At 43.2% G+C, this 23,062-nt stretch overlaps 1 protein-coding gene across 1 annotated transcript in view; it reads right to left on the reverse strand.

The window, feature by feature from the left end:
• LOC115073142 (sodium-dependent serotonin transporter-like) overlaps positions 1-23,062 on the reverse strand; it is a 66,209-nt gene that overhangs the window by 32,568 nt on the left and 10,579 nt on the right. The window contains exons 2-4 of the mRNA XM_029571345.1: positions 16,187-16,321; positions 9,102-9,321; positions 7,138-7,276 (exon numbers count right to left, since the gene is read on the reverse strand). Of these exons, the coding sequence (XP_029427205.1) occupies positions 7,138-7,276; positions 9,102-9,321; positions 16,187-16,321 (494 nt within the window). The remainder of the gene's footprint in view (positions 1-7,137; positions 7,277-9,101; positions 9,322-16,186; positions 16,322-23,062) is intronic.

Genomic DNA, 23,062 nt, shown 5'->3' on the forward strand with positions numbered 1-23,062 from the left:
CCAATAAAATTCAGAATTGAATACAAAATACTATCCATTCTACATAAAATTATATATGAAAAACAAGAAAACTAGCTAAGTTCCTCCATAAAACTACATACCCCAAACAGAAACCTCAGATCAGCAAATAAAGGACTTCTAAAGACACTACCTACTCACTCCAATCAACTCACCTCAACCTAAAAGAGAGCAATCTCTCTAAGTAGCCCAAAACTCTGGAACTCACTCCCAACTGAACTCAGAACCCAAGAAAACCTAAAAACCTTCAAAAAAGATCTAAAAACATGGTTGTTCACCAAAGCATACCAACTCACCCAATGAACAACACAACGCCAACACCCTCCAGTCTAACCTGAAGAAAAATGAAACTCAACACAAGTATGGATTATAACAAAGAATAAAAACGTAAAAAACTGAACAGCAACTAACCTGTTATATCCTTATGTTAACAATCTTTTGAACCTTTTTGAAACCCTTGTTATCCTTCTTAACCTTATAACCTTTGTATTTTTTGTAAACCGTTATGATGGCGAAACCCAATGACGGTATATAAAACTCGACAAATAAATAAATAAATAGGGAGTCTCTCCTATTCCTATTTGTTTTAGACGTTTAAGTAGAAATGTGTGATCTATGGTGTCAAAGGCCACAGATAAGTCTAACGAGGAGAGATTGAAGAATCTAAATATGTACACCCTGGAGGAAAGGAGGAGCAGGGGTGATATGATTCAGACCTTCAGATACTTGAAAAACTTTAACGATCCAAAGACAACGACAAACCTTTTCTGTCAGAAAAAAATCAGCAGAACCAGAGGTCACGAGCTGAGGCTCCAGGGAGGAAGACTAAGAACCAATGTCAGGAAGTATTTCTTCACAGGGAGAGTGGTGGATGCCTGGAATGCCCTTCCGGAGGAAGTGGTGAAGGCCAAAACTGTGAAGGACTTCAAAGGGGCGTGGGATAAACACTGTGGATCCATCAGGTCTAGAGGACGTGTATAAAGAGGAGGCAGCAAAACACTGCACGGAGCGGCAGTAGCCACAGAGGCATTCACGGAGCGGGATGCCAGTGGCCAGTGGTTGGTGTTCCACCTTCACAGAGCGGAAGGATGGAGGGCTGCCATCTCCAAATTAAAAAAAACAAAAACAAAAAACAAAAAACAGGGGTGGGTAAGAGTATGTAAAATTAACGGAGAGTTCATAGGCTATAGGTATTACCAATTATTAGGCTTATTGAATATTTGTTGATAGTTAATGTGGCTTTCAATGCATACTTCACTTTCAATGCATATCCATCATAGCTCTCTGCTTCAATGGCAGAGGAGAAGAAAAACTAATACTTCACGCATATCCAGCATAGCTCTCTGCTTCAACGGCAGGGGAGAAGTAAAACTAATACTTCACGCATATCCAGCATAGCTCTCTGCTTCAACGGCAAGGGAGAAGTAAAACTAATAGTTCACGCTTATCCAGCATAGCTCTCTGCTTCAACGGCAAGGGAGAAGAAAAACTGATACTTCACGCATATCCAGCATAGCTCTCTGCTTCAATGGCAGGGGAGAAGAAAAACTGATACTTCACGCATATCCAGCATAGCTCTCTGCTTCAACGACAGGGGAGAAGAAAAACAACCAATAAGGGCTGAATAACATAGTCTGGGTAAACAAATAAGTATGGATGTAGCTTGCTTGTTGCGGCGGTTACTACCCCTAACTAATCAAGCTTGATATTTCACTTGGATGCAGCTCCATCACTGCTCTCTACATTAATGGTGGGGGTGAAAGGGAAATAGAACCAAGGGTTGCTAAGAGCCAAGAGAAACAGATAAGTATGAAAGGAAAGAAGTGTGAAGCTTGCTGGGCAGACTGGATGGGCAGATTGGTCTTCTTCTGCCTCATTTCTATGTTTCTATGTTTCTATAATAGGATTAGAAAATGTTCAGTGCCATTATCAAAACCTTATAGCACTAATCATCCATTGCAGGTGAAAAATAACATCTATAAGGTCTCATGTAGGTCAGGGATTGTTTCCTGTCCAGCAGGTTGCCAGTATTGCCAGAGGTCGTTGTTACTAAAGCTCTGTTGTTAAAGCTGGGAATGAGCAATCTGTTATTAGAGCTCTGTTGTTAAAGCTGAGAGATAGCAGAGTTCTGCCGCAAGAGTTTTAAATTCTATGGCAAATTCAGTCAATGATCTGTTGCCTTGCTTCAATTCCACCAAAGCAAAACATGCTACAGACGTTCGAGCAGGGTCATCGAAAACGGATTTAAATAAGTCCATAAATCCTTCTATGTCCTGCAAAATAGGGTCCTTGTGTTCCCACAAGGTGGATGCCCAAGACAAAGCCCTACCATCCAAATAAGAAAGGATGTAGGTAGTCTTGGAGAGAGCAGTAGGAAATAAAGATGGTTGTAAGGTAAAGTGCATGCAGCACTGGTTTAAAAAGCCCCGGGTCTTCTGTATTTCTCCGGAGAAGCGGATCGGAGCCGCCAGTGGTACAGCAGTTTTTAAAGTTACCTCCTGTAACTGACCTTCTTGGTTAGAAGCAGTGCTTTGAACCTTCTGTGTGTGTAGCTGATGAAAAGCTGAAGTAAGTTTTTCCAAGGTGTCCTGTTGTTCAGCAATACATTGGGCCAGGCCAGGTATAGCCTGTAAAGCATTGAGTTGTGCTGGATCCATGTAGTAAGCCGAAACACTGGAGTCAAGCCAGAACCATGGAGTTAAGCCGGATCCCTGGTCTTAAGCTGGATCCTGGAGTTAAGCCGGATGCATGGAGTTAGCAATCTGTTACAAAGCTCTGTTGTTAAAGCTGGGAATGAGCAATCTGTTATTAGAGCTCTGTTGTTAAAGCTGAGAGATAGCAATCTGTTATTAACGGAGTTGCTGGAAATAGCAATCTGTTAATATTTAGAATAGTTGTGGGTGGATCCTTGGACCAGTGACAGGTGAACACGCCCTTGGGAGAAATCCCGAGAGGGACCACTGGTCAGGCTTAGTGTAGGAGACAGACACACACTAGTTCTTTTATTAGACAATATATTAAACCACCAAAGGTGGCAGTAATGAGCTGGACGCGCCCGGCTGGGCTGTAGTCCCTCAGATACTGGAACAGCGATCCCAAGGTGGCTGAGCTGTAGAGAAACTAAGAAAGTGAGTAGGCAAGACATGCAGAGTTCAGGAACAAGTCCTTGATGGTAACACTCACACAATAGTCTCTTGAGGCAGCCCAGGAGTTGGTATGCATTAGGCCCTTGAGAAGCCTCTGGTTCCAGGGAAAGCTCTGAGAGAAAGATAGAAACTCACTGATGTTATAAGCAATAAGACTTCTTAGTAAGCAGTATATCAAACTTCTTAGTAAGCAGTATATCAAAACAAATAGGAGTTCTGGAACAAGTCCTTGATGATAACACTCAAACCACAGTCTCTTGAGGTAGCCCAGGAGTTGGAATGCAGTAAGCCCTTGAGGAGCGAGGACCTGGTCCCAGGGAAAGCTCTGAGAGATAGATGGAAACTCACTAATGTTGTAAGCAGCAATGACTTCTTAGCAGAAGTGGTATTCAGGAGCTGGTCTGGGACGTGGGCCCTCAAGGAGCGAGTACCGGTTCCAGACTGCGACCTGAAATGAAAAAGAGAGAGCGAGGCCCCTGAGGAGTGGGTACCTCTAGTGAAGTCCGAGGAGGCAGAAGCTAGGGTTGCGGAGAGCGAATCCCATCCGCAGCGACCCGGAGGAAGCAAGGTAAACCTATCCTTTGCTAACTCGTCTTGTTAGCGAAAACTGAGACCTTAAATATCTGGAGCTGATGACATCATCTCAGGAGGACGCACCCGAGGTTCGCACCAACGCCGGTATATCAGTTGGGCCGCGCGCGCCCCTAGGCATCATAAGAACCTAAGAAAATGCCATACTGGGTCAGACCAAGGGTCCATCAAGCCCAGCATCCTGTTTCCAACAGTGGCCAATCCAGGCCATAAGAACCTGGCAAGTACCAAAAAACTAAGGCTATTCCATGTTACCATTGCTAATGGCAGTGGCTATTCTCTAAGTGAACTTAATAGCAGGTAATGGACTTCTCCTCCAAGAACTTATCCAATCCTTTTTTAAACCCAGCTATACTAACTGCACTAACCACATCCTCTGGCAACAAATTCCAGAGTTTAATTGTGTGTTGAGTAAAAAAGAACTTTCTCCGATTAGTTTTAAATGTGCCCCATGCTAACTTCATGGAGTGCCCCCTAATCTTTCTACTATCCGAAAGAGTAAATAACCGATTCACATCTACCCGTTCTAGACCTCTCATAATTTTAAACATCTCTATCATATCCCCCCTGAGCCGTCTCTTCTCCAAGCTGAAAAGTCCTAACCTCTTTAGTCTTTCCTCATAGGGGAGCTGTTCCATTCCCCTTATCATTTTGGTAGCCCTTCTCTGTACCTTCTCCATTGCAATTATATCTTTTTTGAGATGCGGCGACCAGAATTGTACACAGTATTCAAGGTGTGGTCTCACCATGGAGCGATACAGAGGCATTATGACATTTTCCGTTTTATTCACCATTCCCTTTCTAATAATTCCCAACATTCTGTTTGCTTTTTTGACTGCCGCAGCACACTAAACCGACGATTTCAACGTGTTATCCACTATGACGCCTAGATCTCTTTCTTGAGTTGTAGCACCTAATATGGAACCCAACATTGTGTAATTATAGCATGGGTTATTTTTCCCTATATGCATCACCTTGCACTTATCCACATTAAATTTCATCTGCCATTTGGATGCCCAATTTTCCAGTCTCACAAGGTCTTCCTGCAATTTATCACAATCTGCTTGTGATTTAACTACTCTGAACAATTTTGTGTCATCTGCAAATTTGATTATCTCACTCGTTGTATTTCTTTCCAGATCATTTATAAATATATTGAAAAGTAAGGTTCCCAATACAGATCCCTGAGGCACTCCACTGCCCACTCCCTTCCACTGAGAAAATTGTCCATTTAATCCTACTCTCGTTTCCTGTCTTTTAGCCAGTTTGCAATCCACGAGTCAACATGGCGGCTTGCAGCAGCGAGTTGGTTCGGGGACACCGGAGGAGGACGGCCTGGAGACATCGCAGCAGCTAGCCTTCCATCAACCCCGAAGGGAGTTGCCAACGAGGTAAGGTGGGCAGAGCAGAGACATCAGACAGCGACGGACACAACAGTTGTACACTCCCCAGGTGGCTTCCTCCCTCATTTGGCCCCATACAGGCCGATTCAGTACGGTGCACTCAGGCTGAGTGCACCGTTAGCCCCCATCTAGATGCGCATTTTCCATGTGCTAATATTACCCCTTATACAGTAAAGGGTAATAGCACGAGGAAAACGTGTGGCCAACCCCCCAAAACTAATAGCGCCTGTAACATGCAAATGCATGTTGATGAGCCATGTTGATGCGATACAGAAAGTAAAATGTGCAGCCAAGCCGCACATTTTACTTTCAGAAATTAATGCTTGCCCGAAGGCAGGAGTTAATTTTGGCCGGCACCAGGAAAGTGTACAGAAAAGCAGAAAAACTGCTTTTCTGTACACCCTCCAACTTAATATCATGGCGATATTAAGTCGGAGGCCCCAAAAATAACAAAATCTTAAAATTCTAAAAAAAAAAAAAATTAAAAATCTGCCCATGGCCCGCGGGTTGGAAGACGGACGCTCAATTTTGCTGGCGTCCGTTTTCCGAACCCGTGGCTATCAGCAGATTCAACAACCGACGCCAGTAAAATTAAGCGTCTGCTGTCAAACCCACTGACAGCCGCCACTCCTGTCAATAAGGAGGTGCTAGGGACGCACTAGTGTCCCTAGCGCCTCCTTATTACCGCAAGCCCTCATTTAAATACAGAATCGTGCGCCCAGGAGAGTGGCCTGGGCGCGCGTCGGGAGAGCGGGCACTTGCCTCGGAGTGTCGGCTCTCCCGCTAATTTTACTGAATCGGCCCAATAGCAATTAGGGGGATAGAGCCCAGCACCCAGAACAGACCCTGAAAACATGGAGAAAAAGGTTTTGTACCCCTACGAGATAGGAATCATTTTTGCCTACCCAGCTTTTGATGAGCAGAATTTAAATACTTCTTTAAGCCATGAGGTACAATGGCAGCACATTTATATTAGAAACTGATTTTAAGCATCTAAATCAGGTTGTCCCTAAACCAAGTTCTTGAGGGCTGCAACTTAGTTGGGTTTTAGGATTTCTACAATGAATAAGCATGAGATCTATTTGTATATAGTGGAGGCAGTGCATGCAAAGAGATCTCACGCATATTCAGTGTGGAAATCCTGAAAACCCGACTGGATTGCGGCTCTCAAGGACTACGTTTGGGGACCCTCTGATGTAAATGAACTGTGTAACCATGATGATGAGCATTTAAAAGTAACTGGAAAAAGGTTTAAGATATATTTGCAAAAGAGAGGACTATCTTGTTACTGGGCACAGAAAACTTGCAATGGGTGCTACAAAGCTGTCAGAAAGATCTGCTACACCAGAAATGGGCAATTCCAGTCCTCAAGAGCCACCAACCAGTCGGGTTTTCAGAACAGCCCTAATGAATATGCATGAGACAGATTTGTATTCAATTGAGGCAGTATGCATGCAAATCTATCTCACGCATATTCCTCAAGGCTATCCTGAAAACTTGATGGCTGGTGGCCCTTGGGAACTGGAACTGCCCACTCCTGGACTACACTGACTATGGCTGCAGATCTGGATTTCCTCAAAGGCCTGGTAGGCCATTGCCTAGGGCAGCAACAGTCTGGGGGCAGGAGCGTTCTAAGGTCACCAAATATTGCAGCAGATCAGAGGCACAGCACACCATCACCCTACCCCATTAGACAGCACATTGAGGAAAGAAGAGTTTCACATCCCTGGAGGTCTGTGTGGGGCTGGATACGTTCTTGGAGGTATTAGATTGCCTGTCGCCTCTGCAGCTATCACTGAGGTGGTGGAGGCAGAGACATAAAAGTCGGGCTGCTGAGACATCGCCAAGTGCTGAACCATGTCCAACTTTCCTAGGAAGGGGAGAGGCGGGGATAGCAGAACTGTTGGTACCTAGGGGGTGGCAAAAACTTAAATCCATCATTGAAAAGAATTGAGCTGATCACACAATGCTGTGGTTACCTTCCCTGAGGTCCTAACCCCCTTCCACAAGCTGAAGTAGACAATAGTGAAGATGAGGAAAAGACAGAGGAGAAGCTGCCAGCGGATTCCAGCAACATCGTGCAGGCCTGCGGATTTGTGAATCCCAAGAACCTTCCTCCTACAACACAAAACACCCCATTAACAAAAGTGAAGAAAACAGGCATTGAGCAAAACCATTTTTCTGTCTTGTCAACCTCCTGGCCCAGCCAGTCTGCCAAGTTCCCTTGTCTACTTGGCTACTAGCGCAGATCTTACTTTATCTGCGGTCATCTCTCTCCTTTGCTCTTCTTGCAACTTTCTGTATCTACGTTCAGGTATGCACAGATCACCTCACCAGTTCAGTAGGTGATTCCAGGCATTCACTGTCCTTTTAGAAAAATAGTATGTCCAGTTTGCCACACGCCCTCCCTCCTTCTAGCATCATAAAATGTTTGACCTGCTCTGGGTTTGCACTTTTCTTTACAGGTCATTACTTTTCATGATCCAGACCCGGAATTTTCTGCTTGGAAGGCAGGAACTGATAGCACAGAGCTACTGGACCACAGGGCCAGGCTCTGTGAGAGCCATGGATTTCTCTAGACCCCTTAGCGGCCCAATGTTAATGCCATTCCATCATAAGAACATAAGAACATGCCATACTAGGTCAGACCAAGGGTCCATCAAGCCCAGCATCCTGTTTCCAACAGAGGCCAATCCAGGCCATAAGAACCTGGCAAGTACCTAAAAACTAAGTCTATTCCATGTTACCATTGCTAGTAATAGCAGTGGCTATTTTCTAAGTCAACTTAATTAATAGCAGGCACATGCACTGCAAAGCTCTAATGCAATAAGAACGCGTGGAAATTTGTTTTCTGTGGTACTTTCTTCCACTCAAACCCTCTTCACTAACATTTCTCTCCATAGGCACAAACTGTGAAAAAAGTTAAACCTTACTACTGTTACCAGGACCCCGCACAATGAATCAGCCTCATTCTTATTTTCTTTATTAAAATATGCATTTTGCATTTAAAAAACAAATTCTATATAGAAATAAAACTAAAATAATTTATTCACATGAAGAATTTAAACTGTAAGGAATTAAACATAAATACATATTTTTAAATTTTTGTTGATTCTACAACTTCCTTTGGACTTTCACTTCGGTTGGAACTGGCAATTCTTGGCACTGCAATGCATGAAACTTCATTTACAACACCTTTACCTCTCACTGGTCTCTTCATTTTATCTGTTCTTTTTCAAATAAACTACTGCTCCTTCTTCTGCTGCTGCTGCTGCTAATCTCTTATAAAATGAATTTTATAATGCCAAAGATTTTTTTCATATTAATATCAGCAAGATAAAAGCTCAACTGTGCAAGGAAAAGATGTTCAAACCACACAACCATTCCTCAGCAGTTCTCACATTTCCATACCATAAAATATCAAAGAAAGGAAACATTTATGTTACAATGTCATAAATATGATGATAGGTTTCAGATGTATGTTCTAGCTGGTTCCTAAATGTACAATGCACCCTCAAATCTACCTGCCAAAGCCTCTCTTTCAGCCCCCAGTAATGTTCACTGTGCCATCTCTGACAGTGTCCCTTCAAGATGGAAAAAGGGGCCATCTATAAGAGCGACTGTAAGGGATGAGCCAGTGTAAGAACTTCTGCAAAGCTATTTGGCAGCAAACAACCATGATAGCAGAATTAAATGAGCATGAGAAACAGAATAGCCTGTAAGATGAGAAATTGGACAGATATTACCACATCCAGACCACACAAAAGCTTCACATCAGAGAGAATGTCAGATCACAGACGGTGCAATCCGATAATCTGCCAAACTGAAACACCAATGCTTTGCTTCCAAACAGGAACAGTTGGAAAGAGGGCGAGTGTGAAATTGTTCAGCCTGACCATTGCTTGATTCTAAGCCATCACCTAATTCATTTACATGCACTCACGTGTAAAACTCTTCAGCAGGCGACCTGGAGAAGTTGGTCCACGTTGTGTTGTTTTTCCCAAAGTAGTTAGTGCAGTTGGGCGTGTTCCAGGGATTATCACACTTGGTCCATGGCAGAGTCCCCGTAAAGGAGGAGTAGAAATAATACAGAGCCCAAGCAATGATAGTGTTGTAGTAGAAGGAGACATACAAGGCGATAATACAAATGGAGAATCCAATGCCTCAAATACAAGACACGTTCGTTAACAATCCATTGAGTGAATAGTAAATTGAAAGAAAATCCTTTCACATTTCCCTGTTTTCATTAGAGCATCAAATGGGCTATGACTGATGACCGATATTTTAGATTTCGGAATGAATTAAAACAACATTTCAACATGCTAGCAATTTTGAAATACACTGTGGGTGTAGAACTCTGGAAGAATATAATTGCTTTTTTTGTACAGTAGAGCATCTTTTATCTGAAATGGTTGATATCAGACTAGTTCCAGATAATGGATTTTCCTAGATAATGATAATTTTCTGTTAAAAGAATTTTGGATAATGGGAGTTTTTCCAGATAGTGGAGCATGTCAAGCTAATCAGTTTTTGGAGAATAAAAGTTTTTCCAGATAACAGGATACTGGCCAAAATCCATGATTTTTTTTTCAGTTAATGAGAGTTTTCAGATAAGGAACTTTGGATATAAAAGATGTTCTACTGTATTAACAAACAATTAGGGTCATTCACTAAAGCTTTATCGCATGCGTTAGGGCCCTAAAGCATCTAAGGCCATATCTCTTGTGAAAAGGGACTTTTTGCATGCAATATAATGCTAATTAGGGGGAGGGGAGGAGTCGGTGGTGTCTTCGCTGCCGGCGAAAACATTACCAACGTTATCGTCGGCAGTAGCGTGCCGAATAGCACCACCTTTCACGGTGGTGTTATTCGGTGAGAAAGCCGGCAGTGAAGACACCGCATTAGTGGGAAGGCTTCGGGCTTTTGCAGGCCCGCCCCCCCTTCACCCCCCGTTTTCTCAGGTTTCATCATTCAGCGATGAATGATGATGAATCCAGGCCAATGTTATGTAAATCATAAATAAGCCAAATATCAAGCAGAGAAAGAGCATGTGGCATGTATGACTGTGATATGCTCCTCGAGGTGTGTGTCTGTGGAAGGAAGAACAACTGAAACAAGCAATGGGAAAGGAGATCATTCATCTGAGAGCAAACCAGAATTAATTATATCCTGAACGTTGTGACTGAGACGTGGTTCTCAGAAGAAACAATCTCCTCTTTTTCAGAGGTTTGACCACCTGGTTATCAGATTTTTCACAGGATAGGAAAAAGGGATGGGGAGGAGGGGGGTGGTTATATGTAAAGGGATTGTGTTAGTGCATCAGGTGGCTCTGAGAGAATTGTGTGTTCTTGGCAATTGGGAAAGGGAAAATTATAGATTAGTTATTGATCTATTCCCCATCAAGCCACAGTATAGAAAGGGTAATGGAGGTGATTGAATTTATTGGGAGGTAATTTTAAGGTTTGAAAATTTGATAGTCTTATCGGATTTTAATTTACCCAGGAAGATAACGTGTAAAAAGCATCCATGTTGTTAGAAGTTTTATCATCTTGGGACCTGTGCCAACAAGTAGGTTTTAAACCCATAGAGGGAGTCATAATCTAGATTTGATTTTTGGATCTCAGGATGTAATTAGAGAGGGCTGTTTAAGGATTGAGGGTAGTGAGGAAGTTATTTGGTCTGATCATAAGGTTATTTATTTTTCATTTAGGATGGTAGGGGAGAAGGGGATGGCTAGAAGGAGGAGAGAGATGGAATTGAGAGGTAAAATAGATCAGGGTTTTATTCAAGGTGGGGTAAATATCAATTGGAGATGGGAGAGGAGGATTCAATAGAGGGTGTAGTAGGTAGATGGAATTCTTCGCTACATGATGCTTTGAATGTGGTAGCCCCAATTAAGAAAAGGAGTAGAGGGTGAAGGGGAATCTACGGAGCTGGAGGAAATCCAGAAGGAAGTGAAAAAAAAGGAACGGAAATGGGTTAAATCCACCAGGATAAGTTGTCTTGGAGACAGAATGCTAATTATTATTCAGGGAGAACCAAAGTAGCCAAAAAGGCATATTATGATACTCGGATTATATCTATGGAGAACAGAGTTAAGGAAATATTTTCTATTACTCAGGATATGTTGTGAACAAAGTGTATAACAAAGGTAGTTATTCCAGAGATACTGAATTGTGAGAGTTTTGCGTGTAGGCTGTAGAGTCATATGATGAGAGAGACATACTTAGGTCTGGGGGGTGGATTGGAAGAAGGACAGAGGGAACAACTTAGTGAAGTTCCGTGGAATTTTACAAAGTTGTAATCCTACTGTTGCGATTCCTCCCGTGGCCGGAGCCATGGGAGGCCTCTTATCTTCCTCCTTCCCTCAGCCCGACTTCCGACGCCGCTCTCATGCGGTCCAGGGACCGCCCAAGCTGTCCTCAGCATGATGGGCCTTGCCGCCGTGTCCCGTGTGGCAGGAGGCCGCAGTCATCTCTCCTATGTGGCCCGGAGGCCGCAAAAGCAGGAGCCTTTCCCACAGCATGGAGCCACCGACCACGCCATCTTCATCAGGCCGGGAGGCCTGCTCCGCCTGGCTCTTCCTCTCAGTTCGGGGCCCAGTTCCTGCTCCAGCACGCCGACGTCCTGCAGGACCGCTGTCCGTGGTCCTGCAGTCCTCTGCCTGCTCTCCTTAGGCATGGGGCCACGCCTCCTTCCTAGAGTTAAAGGGCCAGCAGGGAGTGGTCCCTCTGGCTCCTCCTGTGAACCCCTCCCAGGGTGTTTCCTGCTTCAGCCTACAAAAGGCTTTCACTGTCAGTCCTTCCTGGCCTTCGCAAGGAGCAACTTCCTTCCTGGAGCTGATCTCCTGAGGATCTCCGTTTCCAGCTCCTGCCTGGCATCCTTGTCTTGGGCTCCCATTCCTTGTTCCTGACTACTTTGATGCACTGCATTCCTGGTCTCTTGTCTTTGTGATGTCTTCAGTATCCTGATGTCTCCGTTCCAGCTTTATCCTGATGTCTCTGTTCCAGCCCTGATGTCTTTCTTTCCTGATGTTCGTCTTAGCCTTGATATTTTCCACTCCTGATGTTCTTTGGCTTCGTCTGATGTCCATCTTGTCCAGATGTCCAGGGCTTCGTCGGATCCCTCCCAACATGGTCCGCGACCAGCCTGGCTGGGTTGGTAAGGTGCGCTGCGGCCCTGTGGTCCATGACCACTCCGGCTGGGGTGTGTAGGGCACTGGTGGGTCTTCTCCATCATCAGAGCGAAGGATCTTCATGTGTTTGTATAGTTCTGCGATGCCCTGGACTCCGGCTACGCCTAGCCCCCGGCAGGCAGTGCTCCAGTGGATAGCCTGCGGGTCTTTCTGGCCACTGCAGCCTCCTCCCCAGCCTTGGGTGTTAGCACTCTATCTGGAGTCTTCTCCTTCCTGAGTTTTATTGATGATTTTAGTCACCTTGCCTTGCCAGAGTTCATGTTTTGCCTTGCCAGAGTTCATGTCTTTATCCATGCCTGACCTTCGTCCACATCTGACTTTCGTCCACATTTGAGTCCTCGTCTTGACTTTCTCCTTGGATTCCAGTCATTCTCTTGGAATGCTCGGAGGACCATTCAGAGACCACCATTGCGTTGGTAGTCTCAAGGAAGTGTGCAGGTTTGGTCGAGGCTCAGGGTAAGGACATTTCACCGCAAGGGCACACATTTCGTCCCATGCTGGAGAGCACCCCCTGGTGCTCTCGTCCATCACAGCGCAACACCTACTTGCCCATTATTTCTGATAAAAGGCCTCTCGGAAGATCTGTTGGGGGGCTGCAATTAATTGTAAACTGTTCTTTAAATGCAGGGATTTGTCCTTCACTTTTTTGAAGGAGTTAATAAATATGTGGATAAAGGTGAACTGGTAGATGTAGTGTACTTGGATTTTCAGAAGGCATTTGACAAAGTTCCTCATGAGAGGCTTCTAGGAAAAGTAAAAAGTCATGGGATAGGTGGTGATGTCCTTTCGTGGATTACAAACTGGCTAAAAGACAGGAAACAGAGAGTAGAAGAAAATGCCATACTGGGTCAGACCAAGGGTCCATCAAGCCCAGCATCCTGTTTCCAACAGTGGCCAATCCAGGCCATAAGAACCTGGCAAGTACCCAAAAATTAAGTCTATTCCATGTTACCATTGCTAATGGCAGTGGCTATTCTCTACATGGACAGTTTTCTCAGTGGAAGGGAGTGGGCAGTGGAGTGCCTCAGGGATCTGTACTGGGACCCTTACTTTTCAATATATTTATAAATGATCTGGAAAGAAATACGACGAGTGAGGTAATCAAATTTGCAGATGATTCAAAATTGTTCAGAGTAGTTAAATCACAAGCAGATTGTGATAAATTGCAGGAAGACCTTGTGAGACTGGAAAATTGGGCATCCAAATGGCAGATGAAATTTAATGTGGACAAGTGCAAGGTGATGCATATAGGGAAAAATAACCCATGCTATAATTACACAATGTTGGGTTCCATATTAGGTGCTACAACCCAAGAAAGAGATCTAGGCGTCATAGTGGATAACACATTGAAATCATCAGTTCAGTGTGCTGCGGCAGACAAAAAAGCAAACAGAATGTTGGGAATTATTAGAAAGGGAATGGTGAATAAAACGGAAAATGTCATAATGCCTCTGTATCGCTCCATGGTGAGACCGCACCTTGAATATTGTGTACAATTCTGGTCGCCGCATCTCAAAAAAGATATAATTGCGATGGAGAAGGTATAGAGAAGGGCTACCAAAATGATAAAGGGAATGGAACAGCTCCCCTATGAGGAAAGACAAAGAGGTTAGGACTTTTCAGCTTGGAGAAGAGACGGCTGAGGGGGGATATGATAGAGGTGTTTAAAATCATGAGAGGTCTAGAACGGGTAGATGTGAATCGGTTATTTACTCTTTCGGATAATAGAAAGGCTAGGAGGCACTCCATGAAGTTAGCATGTGGCACATTTAAAACTAATCGGAGAAAGTTCTTTTTCACTCAACGCACAATTAAACTCTGGAATTTGTTGCCAGAGGATGTGGTTAGTGCAGATAGTATAGCTGTGTTTAAAAAAGGATTGGATAAGTTCTTGGAGGAGAACTTCACTTAGAGAATAGCCACTGCCATTAGCAATGGTAACATGGAATAGACTTAGTTTTTGGGTACTTGCCAGGTTCTTAAGGCCTGGGTTGGCCACTGTTGGAAACAGGATGCTGGGCTTGATGGACCCTTAGTCTGACCCAGTATGGCATGTTCTTATGTTCTTATGTCTCTGAAGAGAACAATTGTTCATCCTTTATTTAAAAAAGTAGGTTTAGACAAGGAATTAATGCCCTGTGGCAAATGGTCCTTCGTTTTAGAAAAAGTGGTAACAGTACAATTCACTAAGTATGTGGAGGAAAATAACATTTTGGACGAGAACCAATCAGGGTTCTGTACAGGTTATAGTACGGACAGGATTAATAGCTGTGAATGATATAATCTGACAAAATTTGGATAGGGGTGAAGCAATGGGGTAGGTGTTGCTAGATTTATCTAATACTTTCGATTTGGTAGATCATGAGATTCTAGAGCAAAGGTGCAGAGAACTGGGGTTGGAGGGTCAAGTTTTGGAGTGGATAACGTCTTTTTTAAAGGATAGGTCAATAGAGGTACATGTGAAAGGAAAGAGTATGGACCCTTATAGTGTGGATTGTGGAGTACCACAAGGGTCCCTGCTATCCCCTTTGCTTTTTAATATTTTTTTACAGCCATAATTTGTGATCCATAATTTGTGATGTAAGGGTTATAATTATGCCAATGATGTACAACTAGTTTGTCCATTGGGGAAGGAGCCTCTGTCATCTTTGTGTTGAAGTTATTGGGTGGTTGGATAAGAGAAAACAGGTTTGTTTTGAACGTGGGTAAGACAGAATGGATGGTTTTTACTACTGCTGAGCCGGAGAGAGTTTTACAGTTGAAGGTGGGGGAGATGATCTGTGCTTATACATCAGATGTTAGAAATCTGGGGATCCAATATGATGATAAGTTTTGGAACCCCATATTTCTATGATGTGAGGAATATCTTCTTAAAATTGAAACAGTTGAAGAGAATTGGAGGCAGATTGAGTACTGAGATTTTCAGATAATTGTACAAGTGTTGGTTACACCAATGTTTGACTATTGTAATGAGATTTTGCTAGGGGTAACTATGAGGAATTTGCGTCAATTGCAGGTGATGCAGAATATGGCAGACAAATCGGTGTTTGGTTGTCCTAGAAGAACTAGTGCAAAACCTTTGTTACTGAAATTATATTGGTTACCAATTAAGGAAAAGATTATGTTTAAGAGCAATCAGTTCAAGAGTGTGGGTTACCTATCTACTCAAGTGTGGAGAAATATACCAAAATGAAATTTCCCTGAGCAAAAGGACCATTGATTGAGGTACCGGGCTTAAAGCAGATAAAAAAGGAGGGGTACTGAAGGAGGATGTTTTCAGTATGTGGGCCAATGATTTGGGGCGCAGCACCATTGAATATCTGACTAGAGGCTAATTATATGGCTTTTAGGAAGAAAGTGAAGACAGTTTTATCCACCTAATAATTATTGATGGCAAGTATGTGTGTATCTTAAAATGATTGCAGGTTTTAAATAATGCGTTTTATATTGTTTATTGATGTTATATTTTACATGTTGTGACCCACCTGGTCAGCTTGCTGTATGTGCGGTACAGAAAAATTGAGAAATAAATAAAAACATTGTCATAATAACTTGATGTTATTTAAGAACTGATCAATCCATAGATACACTGCATACTGTATGTGCCATGCTATAATTAAAGTCATCGCAGCTATACGAGCTAAGCAGGTGATATGTACTGAAAGAACAGAACAGAAATAGGGGAATATGTTTGGCTAACTATATCTCTGGACTTGGATGTTTCCAGTATGACTACAACTATTTAATAGCGCTTTTCAAAGTTTTGCTAACATTTCTGATACAGCTAAGAATATACTGCAAAAGCAGTGTCTGCCAAGCCTTAAAAGTCTTACCTTTAAATATTGGGCATATGCGTTTCCAGATTGGGATTGCACCAGTTCGATGAAACTGCCCCAAGGCCAACTCCATGTAGAAGAGAGGGACTCCTCCAAAGACAGCCATTAAAGTGTAAGGGATCAAAAAAGCGCCTGCATGTGTAGAAACAATGTCCCAGTGATCAAGAAATACTATTGCTTCTTTGGGCTAAGATTAGACAGCATGAATAATACAACATGCACCCATTCACAAATTATGATGGGAACCTGATAATGAAGTTAGAGAGAGAAAGAAAAGATTTTGCAATTGCAGTAAATGGCCTCAACTGAGGCCTAGTATTTTCTAGGTTAAGTGAAATAGGCAGGACATCGTCCAGTAGCATTGCTGTAAAATTGTAATTCTATAAAACAAAAATAATTGGTATCTACAGGATAGATTTACACAAAGAAGATCTGAATGTACTTTATATTCACAGGACCTTCTTGTGCGGTTACCCCTGGGTCAGATGTCTTGGCAACACGTGTCCGATGCCTGGACTACAAAACTGCTTCCAAAGGGGAGTGGGGCAGGAGAACCAAGCAAATCTTTCCTCTCACTTCCATTTTGGTAACATTAAGACAAATGGAGATAAAGCAATTTCTCCAAGGTTACAGATCAGGGGCTGAAACACAGCACTGTCCCATGCATCGATGGACATGAATTCTCCTGCAAACCAGTCTTAGATCAGACCTCTTCCCTGCTCCCTCAAAGAAAGGACCAGACTTACTACAGCTTTTCTCCCTTCGGGCTACTCTTTGTGATTCGTTTATATGCCAGAAATGTGGACAGGGGATTGGTGATTTTGTACATAGTCTTTGGCAGTGTATTAAAATCCAAACCTTCTGGAAACAGTTGCAGGATTATGTAGAGACTATAATTAAGATGAATCTACCTCTCACCCCTAGGATCTGGCTGTTTGGTCTCTATGCAAATTTACCTCAGACCCTCCCCCCCATGGACAAAGTTATGATAGTGGCAAAGAAAACTATTTTGGCTGTCTGGGTTGGAGATCTAGCAGCTATCTTAGGCCAATGGAAAAAGAGGATGTTTAAACTTCTAACCTCTGAATATTTATCCATGAAAAGAAACTCAGAAAAACATTTAGATGTCTTATTGTAAATATGGCTAGACTATATAGGCGAACTTTTGCCTCTATTGAAGAATACTATCCTTAACCTTTAAAGTTCATTCTACTTATCGTTACTTGAAGTAGGTATTAATTCAGAACAATATTGGGGTAAAGAGCTGTTAGTTTATAGACGCAATGGAATGCTAGGAAACCCAGCAATTTGGGAATCAGATTTCTGATAATATTATCGTCTTCTGATAATAATGGTATCGTCTTCTGATGCTTTTATCGTCTTCTGATAACAATAATAACAATTATTAAGCAGCAACATGGTCCTAAAGAATACTCTGAAATTAGGGTTTTGGGAGCGGAGGGATAAGGGAAACAAGGTGTCGATGATCCCTGGGGTTTATGTATATATGCTGTTGAAAAGTTTTTGAGTATACATTCATGACTATATTCTGTTTATCGACTCTTTGTTTTAAAAATTCCAATAAATGTTTTTGAAAAAATAAAAAAGCTTTTCTCCCATTCTGTATCTATGGAAATAAAAGCTTAGGGGCCGATTTTAAGACCCGCGCATGTGCTTTCATGTGCGCGCTGTTCCCGGCGCTCACATGGACGTGCCAAATTTATAATATGTGCATGCTGGCAAACGCATGTTATAAAATCCGATGGTCGTGTGTGTAGATTTCAAAATCTGCGTGCGCATATGTGGGTGGCCTGTGACTTGTGCGTGCAAGGGGGAGGGGAATTTTACAATGCAACATGTGGTGATGCAAGTAGGACTTTCTGCTGTCCCAAGGAAGCATGTGCCAGCAGCCAGCCGGCACGCAGAATCTACTGCTGCTTCAAAGGAGCAGCAGACTGGGAGGGAACTTCCCTATATCCCTATCTAACCTTCCTACCTTTTCCCTTCTCCTCCCTGACTCCTACTCCCTACCCCCTACCTAACTCTTAGATTAATTATTTATTTATTTATTTATTTATTTATTTATTTATTACCTTGTTGCTCCTTTGAAGCAGCAGTAGATCCTGCGTGCCGGCTGGCTGCTGGCACATGCTTCCTTAGGACAGCAGCTAATGGTGCTGTCCCACCCCCCGCCCCCCCGTTTCCAGACCATGCCCCCGGTCCGCCCTTTGGAGAGGTCTGGCACTTTGGCACGTAATGGGGTTTATGCGTGTGGCCGGGCCCTTCTGAAAATGCACCCAACATGTGCAAGGCCTGGCGATGTGTGTAACCCCCCTGTTTTTTACACGCGTGGTCCTTTTAAAATCAGGTTGACTGTGAATCAGGTCTACATCAGGATTTTTTCCCCCCAACTGCTGGAATTTGGAGGTTGTGTTCTGTTTCTGTGTTTGTTTGAGGTTTAGCTGTTAACTAAGGGATGGCTATGCTAGAACACTAACCTGTTAACCCCTTTCTTGCTTTACTGGAAAGAGAAGCTTTGTCAACAATATCTTATCCAAAAAAAAGGAAGAATTTGTTGTTGTTGTTTTTTTAATTTTTTATTTATCAACATTTTAATATCTGCAAGCAAAAATTTGCATAGAAATATCAGTACAATTCAGAAATATTATACAGTAGCAAAAATATAATATCCATTCCTTAATACTGTGCTAACAAAAATAAAAGAAATAGAGGGGGGCTCTGGAATATGAGCATTTAACAATTACAGGAAAAGAAAAAAATAATAAGGCATTGGTCGCTAAAGGAGGTCATAAGAACATAAGAATATAAGAAATTGCCATGCTGGGTCAGACCAAGGGTCCATCAAGCCCAGCATCCTGTTTCCAACAGAGGCCAAAACCAGGCCACAAGAACCTGGCAATTACCCAAACACTAAGAAGATCCCAGGCTACTGATGCAATTAATAGCTGTGGCTATTCCCTAAGTATAATTGATTAATAGCCAATATCTCTCAATGCCAAGCATACTAGGGGGTACATTAGGCATGTGAATCCAGGAAGCTCTTAGTTGAGAAGGGTCAAAGAAAATATAATTATGATTTTGATATTTGATGCAACATTTACAAGGGTAACACAATAAAAACTGTGCCCCCATTTGTAATACATCTGAACGCATATTTAGAAAACCTTTCCTTCTAGATTGGGTTGTTTTTTGTAAGGTCCGGATAAAACCAGACCTTTTGACCATAGAATAGCGCCTGCCTATTGTGAAAGAAATGCCTGAGGACCTTATTACAATCTACTAAAAATGCAAATGAAATTAGAAGGGGTCTCCTTCTAGTCACTGTAGTCTCCTGAGACATCTCAAGTATCTCAGAGATGTCTAAGGGTAACACCGGTTCATCCAGATCTTCGCGAGTATCCGTAGCTTGAGGTAAATAATATGCTTTTGTTATAACAGGTTTAGCAGAATCAGGAAGCTTCAGAATCTGAGAAGCATATATTTTAAAAAGTTCATTGGGGAAATCATGTTGATCACGGGGAAATTCAAAATTCTTAGGTTATGAGACCTTAAACTATTCTCAATATTCTCCAGCTTTTTGTTGTAAACCAGTTCAGTTTGTACCATATTGTGCTGTACTTTTTCAAAATCAGCAATGCATTGCTCCAAAGCTTCAACTTTAATATTTTGTTGAGAAATCACATTGGCATTTAATATCACCTGATTTTTAGTTTCCAAAGTTATTTTTGTTAGAGATATAATAGAGGCTTCCAACGACTTTAAGGCAGTCCAAATTGTATTTAAAGAAATCTCTGAAGGAGGTTGAATATTAACTCCTAAACCAGGTACTCCATGGATATTACCGCCCATTCCCGTAGTAGTGACTGTTCCATTCTCCATGCCAAGAAGCCCCAGAGGGATTAACGATGTTCCCGTTTGCTTGTGCGTACCAAGTCCCCTTCCACTCCTATCCCCGTAGGACTGTACCTGCACAGCACCTTCACTCCCGCTGATCTCCTGCAGGGCTTCTTCATGCAACACATTGGTCTTACCTCCACGAGAATCCTCCGGTGGAACTGCAGTTGCTAGGTGTTCTCCATTTGCCTCTCGGCATGGCGGAGCAGGCCTGCTTAGTGATCCGGGGCTCAATGAGATGTCTACGGTCAAGGGGGATGGCGCACGCCCATCAACCGTCCCCACCGCGACAAGTTCTCCCAGCGTATTTGTTGCTGCTGCCACGAAGAAACTCCCGATTCGCGGCTGTGTGATCTCCAATGGAGAGGAGCTCAACCTGGCTCCCCTCACTCTCGCCTTCCTCTTCGTATGTGGCATTACGTCGTGAGAATCAAAGAAAATAAGGTAATCGATCCGGGAGCGTTCAACCGGCATGTCTCCTCAGGCGGCCATCTTGAGCCCTCCTTCAGATCAGGAAGAATTTGTTTTAAAAATCATTTTTAACTAGTATGGTTTTTTTGGGCAGGGGAGAAGTAAGATAGGAAGCCTCTGAGGAAAGTAGGAGATTTGTAGCTAAACACATTTGACCCTTCTTAGCTGAAAATAAAGATAAGAAACAATTAATAAGGTAGAAGGGGAGAGGAAGGAGGGGAGTGGAAGAGAAGCATAATTTAAAAAAAAAATAGTTGGGATGCTGCTGCCATGAGGACTGAGGCTAAAATCACATGGATAATCATATCCACTCATAAACTTGTTCTCTTATTGATATTTACATTTCCCAAGGAAATTCCTTAAGAGTTTGAATTAGCAATCTGAATGCTGCTCAACAATTTCTGATACGAGCATGAGGCGAGTAAATGTGAGAGGTACTCTTCACTTGAGATAGATATTTTTCTTACAATAACTGAAGCCTCAACGTTTGGCACTACTGCTCACAAGTTTCAAACATGTTGCTCATGTTTGAAACTTGTGTTTGTTACCGTGTTTGTTACCGTGTGTCCAATATATGTGCATACATTTTTCTTAAACAGAAGATGAAAACATTGTCATGCCCACTGAGAAAGTCAATCTTTAATACAAATGTTTGTGCTACAGTTGAAGTGGGCTGTTGTGTATTCTACAGTCAGTGCTGGAAAAGCAATGTGCATGTATACTGTGCATATTCTGAAAAGTATCCAAGTGGTTGCTTTTTGAGATCATTTGTAAGGAAGCATTATGCTAACAGAAATCTGTAATGAAGTTTTTCAGGGAAGTCCTAACTAAAAACTGTCAAATATGCAGTTCCATCTTGGGTACCTTTCTTGGCAGCATGGATATCTTTGGTTAAGATATTGTTATGCTAGTGGACCCTTAGGTCGAGGCGAGGTTGATATCACCTGTAGGAGGAGCCCTGCAGGTCCTCACCATTGACAGGCTGATCTGGCTGGAGCAGAGACCCAATGGGACCTTCACCAATACCAGCCCACGTTCCCTGCAGGTTGAGCCCTTGGGTGCCGGGGCCAGCTGGACTTAGGTGTGGGTTTCTGGATGGTGAAGAATCTAAAGAAGGCTGGAGGACAGCAGGAAGAGCAGTCAGCACAGGTTAAAGGTTCGATAGATGGCAGGTGGAGTCAAGATGCCCCAGAAGTCGGGGCAAGTGGCAAGCAGCAAGAACGAAGACAGGCCAGAAGTTGTGGCAGATGGAAGACAGGCAAAATCCAGAAGAGGTCTAAGGTCAGCCAGGAGTCAATCCAAGAGGAGGGCGAGGAGTCAGGGGCCCCATGAGTCAGGAGCCACACGAGTCAGGAGTCCAGGAGAATTATATTCTTCGGAAGGGCCAGGAGCAAACTAAGGGTTTGAGCAATGACACATGAAACACTTTGTGAATCTTCAGAGAAGCAGGTGATTGCAACTGGTAAGAGACAGGACCAATCTGACACATAATGGGGTAAGGTCCGATGTAATGTGGTGCAAGCCTCATGGAAGGTACCTGCAGCCGGATGTGGCAGGTGCTTAGCCAGACCCTATCTCCCGGTTTAAACTGGGGAGCCGGTTGCCGATGAAGGTTCACTGTCTTTTTACCTTGTTGGGCCGCCTTCCAAATCATGTCCTCAGTTTGGACCCAGAGGCTGTGTAGTTCCTTAGATGTCAGCTGGGCTGCAGGTGATGAGACAGAGAGCGGGACTGGAAGAGGGGGTGCTGGCTGTTTCCTGTACATGATCAAGAATGAGGAGGAACCTGTGGCAGCATTAACGAAGGAGTTGTGAGAGAATTTGGCCCATGGGAGTAGTATAGCCCAATTATCTTGCCATGCATTGATAAATGCTCTCAGAAATATCTTCAAGGTATGGTTGGTACAATCCACCTGACTATTAGCCTGTGGGTGATAGGTGGTAGTGAAGTGGAGCATAATATTGAACTTTTGAAAGAGCAAGCACCAAAATTTGACCGTGAACTGGACACCTTGGTCAGAAACTATATGTTGCAGGAGACAGCGCAGACAAAAAATGTGAGAAGTGAAGAGATGCGCCAATTCAGGTGTAGAGGGGAAGCCTGGAAGTGCAACAAAGTGAGCCTTCTTAGAAAATTGGTCAATTATGACCCATATAGTATGGCATTTGTCCACCACAAAGTCAGTGGACAAATGGGTCCAGGGTTGCTTGGGAGCTGGCAACAGCTGTAACAGCCTCCAAGGTCATCCTACCACAGGTTTTTGTTGAGCGCAGGTAGGACAGGAGTCCACATAGGCCTTAACATCACCCTTCATCTGGGGCCACCAGTAATACCATTGGAGTAGTGCCAGGGTTCGGGCCCACCCAGGAAGTCCTGCGATACGAGAATCATGGGGCCATTCCAGCATTTTATGACGGAGTTGGCTTGGGTCAACTGTCTTTCCTGGAGGAACTTTCAGGGAGCTTGCCAGGATGATTAGAGTTGTGT

Source organism: Rhinatrema bivittatum, chromosome 11, assembly GCF_901001135.1.
Source record: "Rhinatrema bivittatum chromosome 11, aRhiBiv1.1, whole genome shotgun sequence".
Taxonomy (NCBI): domain Eukaryota; kingdom Metazoa; phylum Chordata; class Amphibia; order Gymnophiona; family Rhinatrematidae; genus Rhinatrema; species Rhinatrema bivittatum.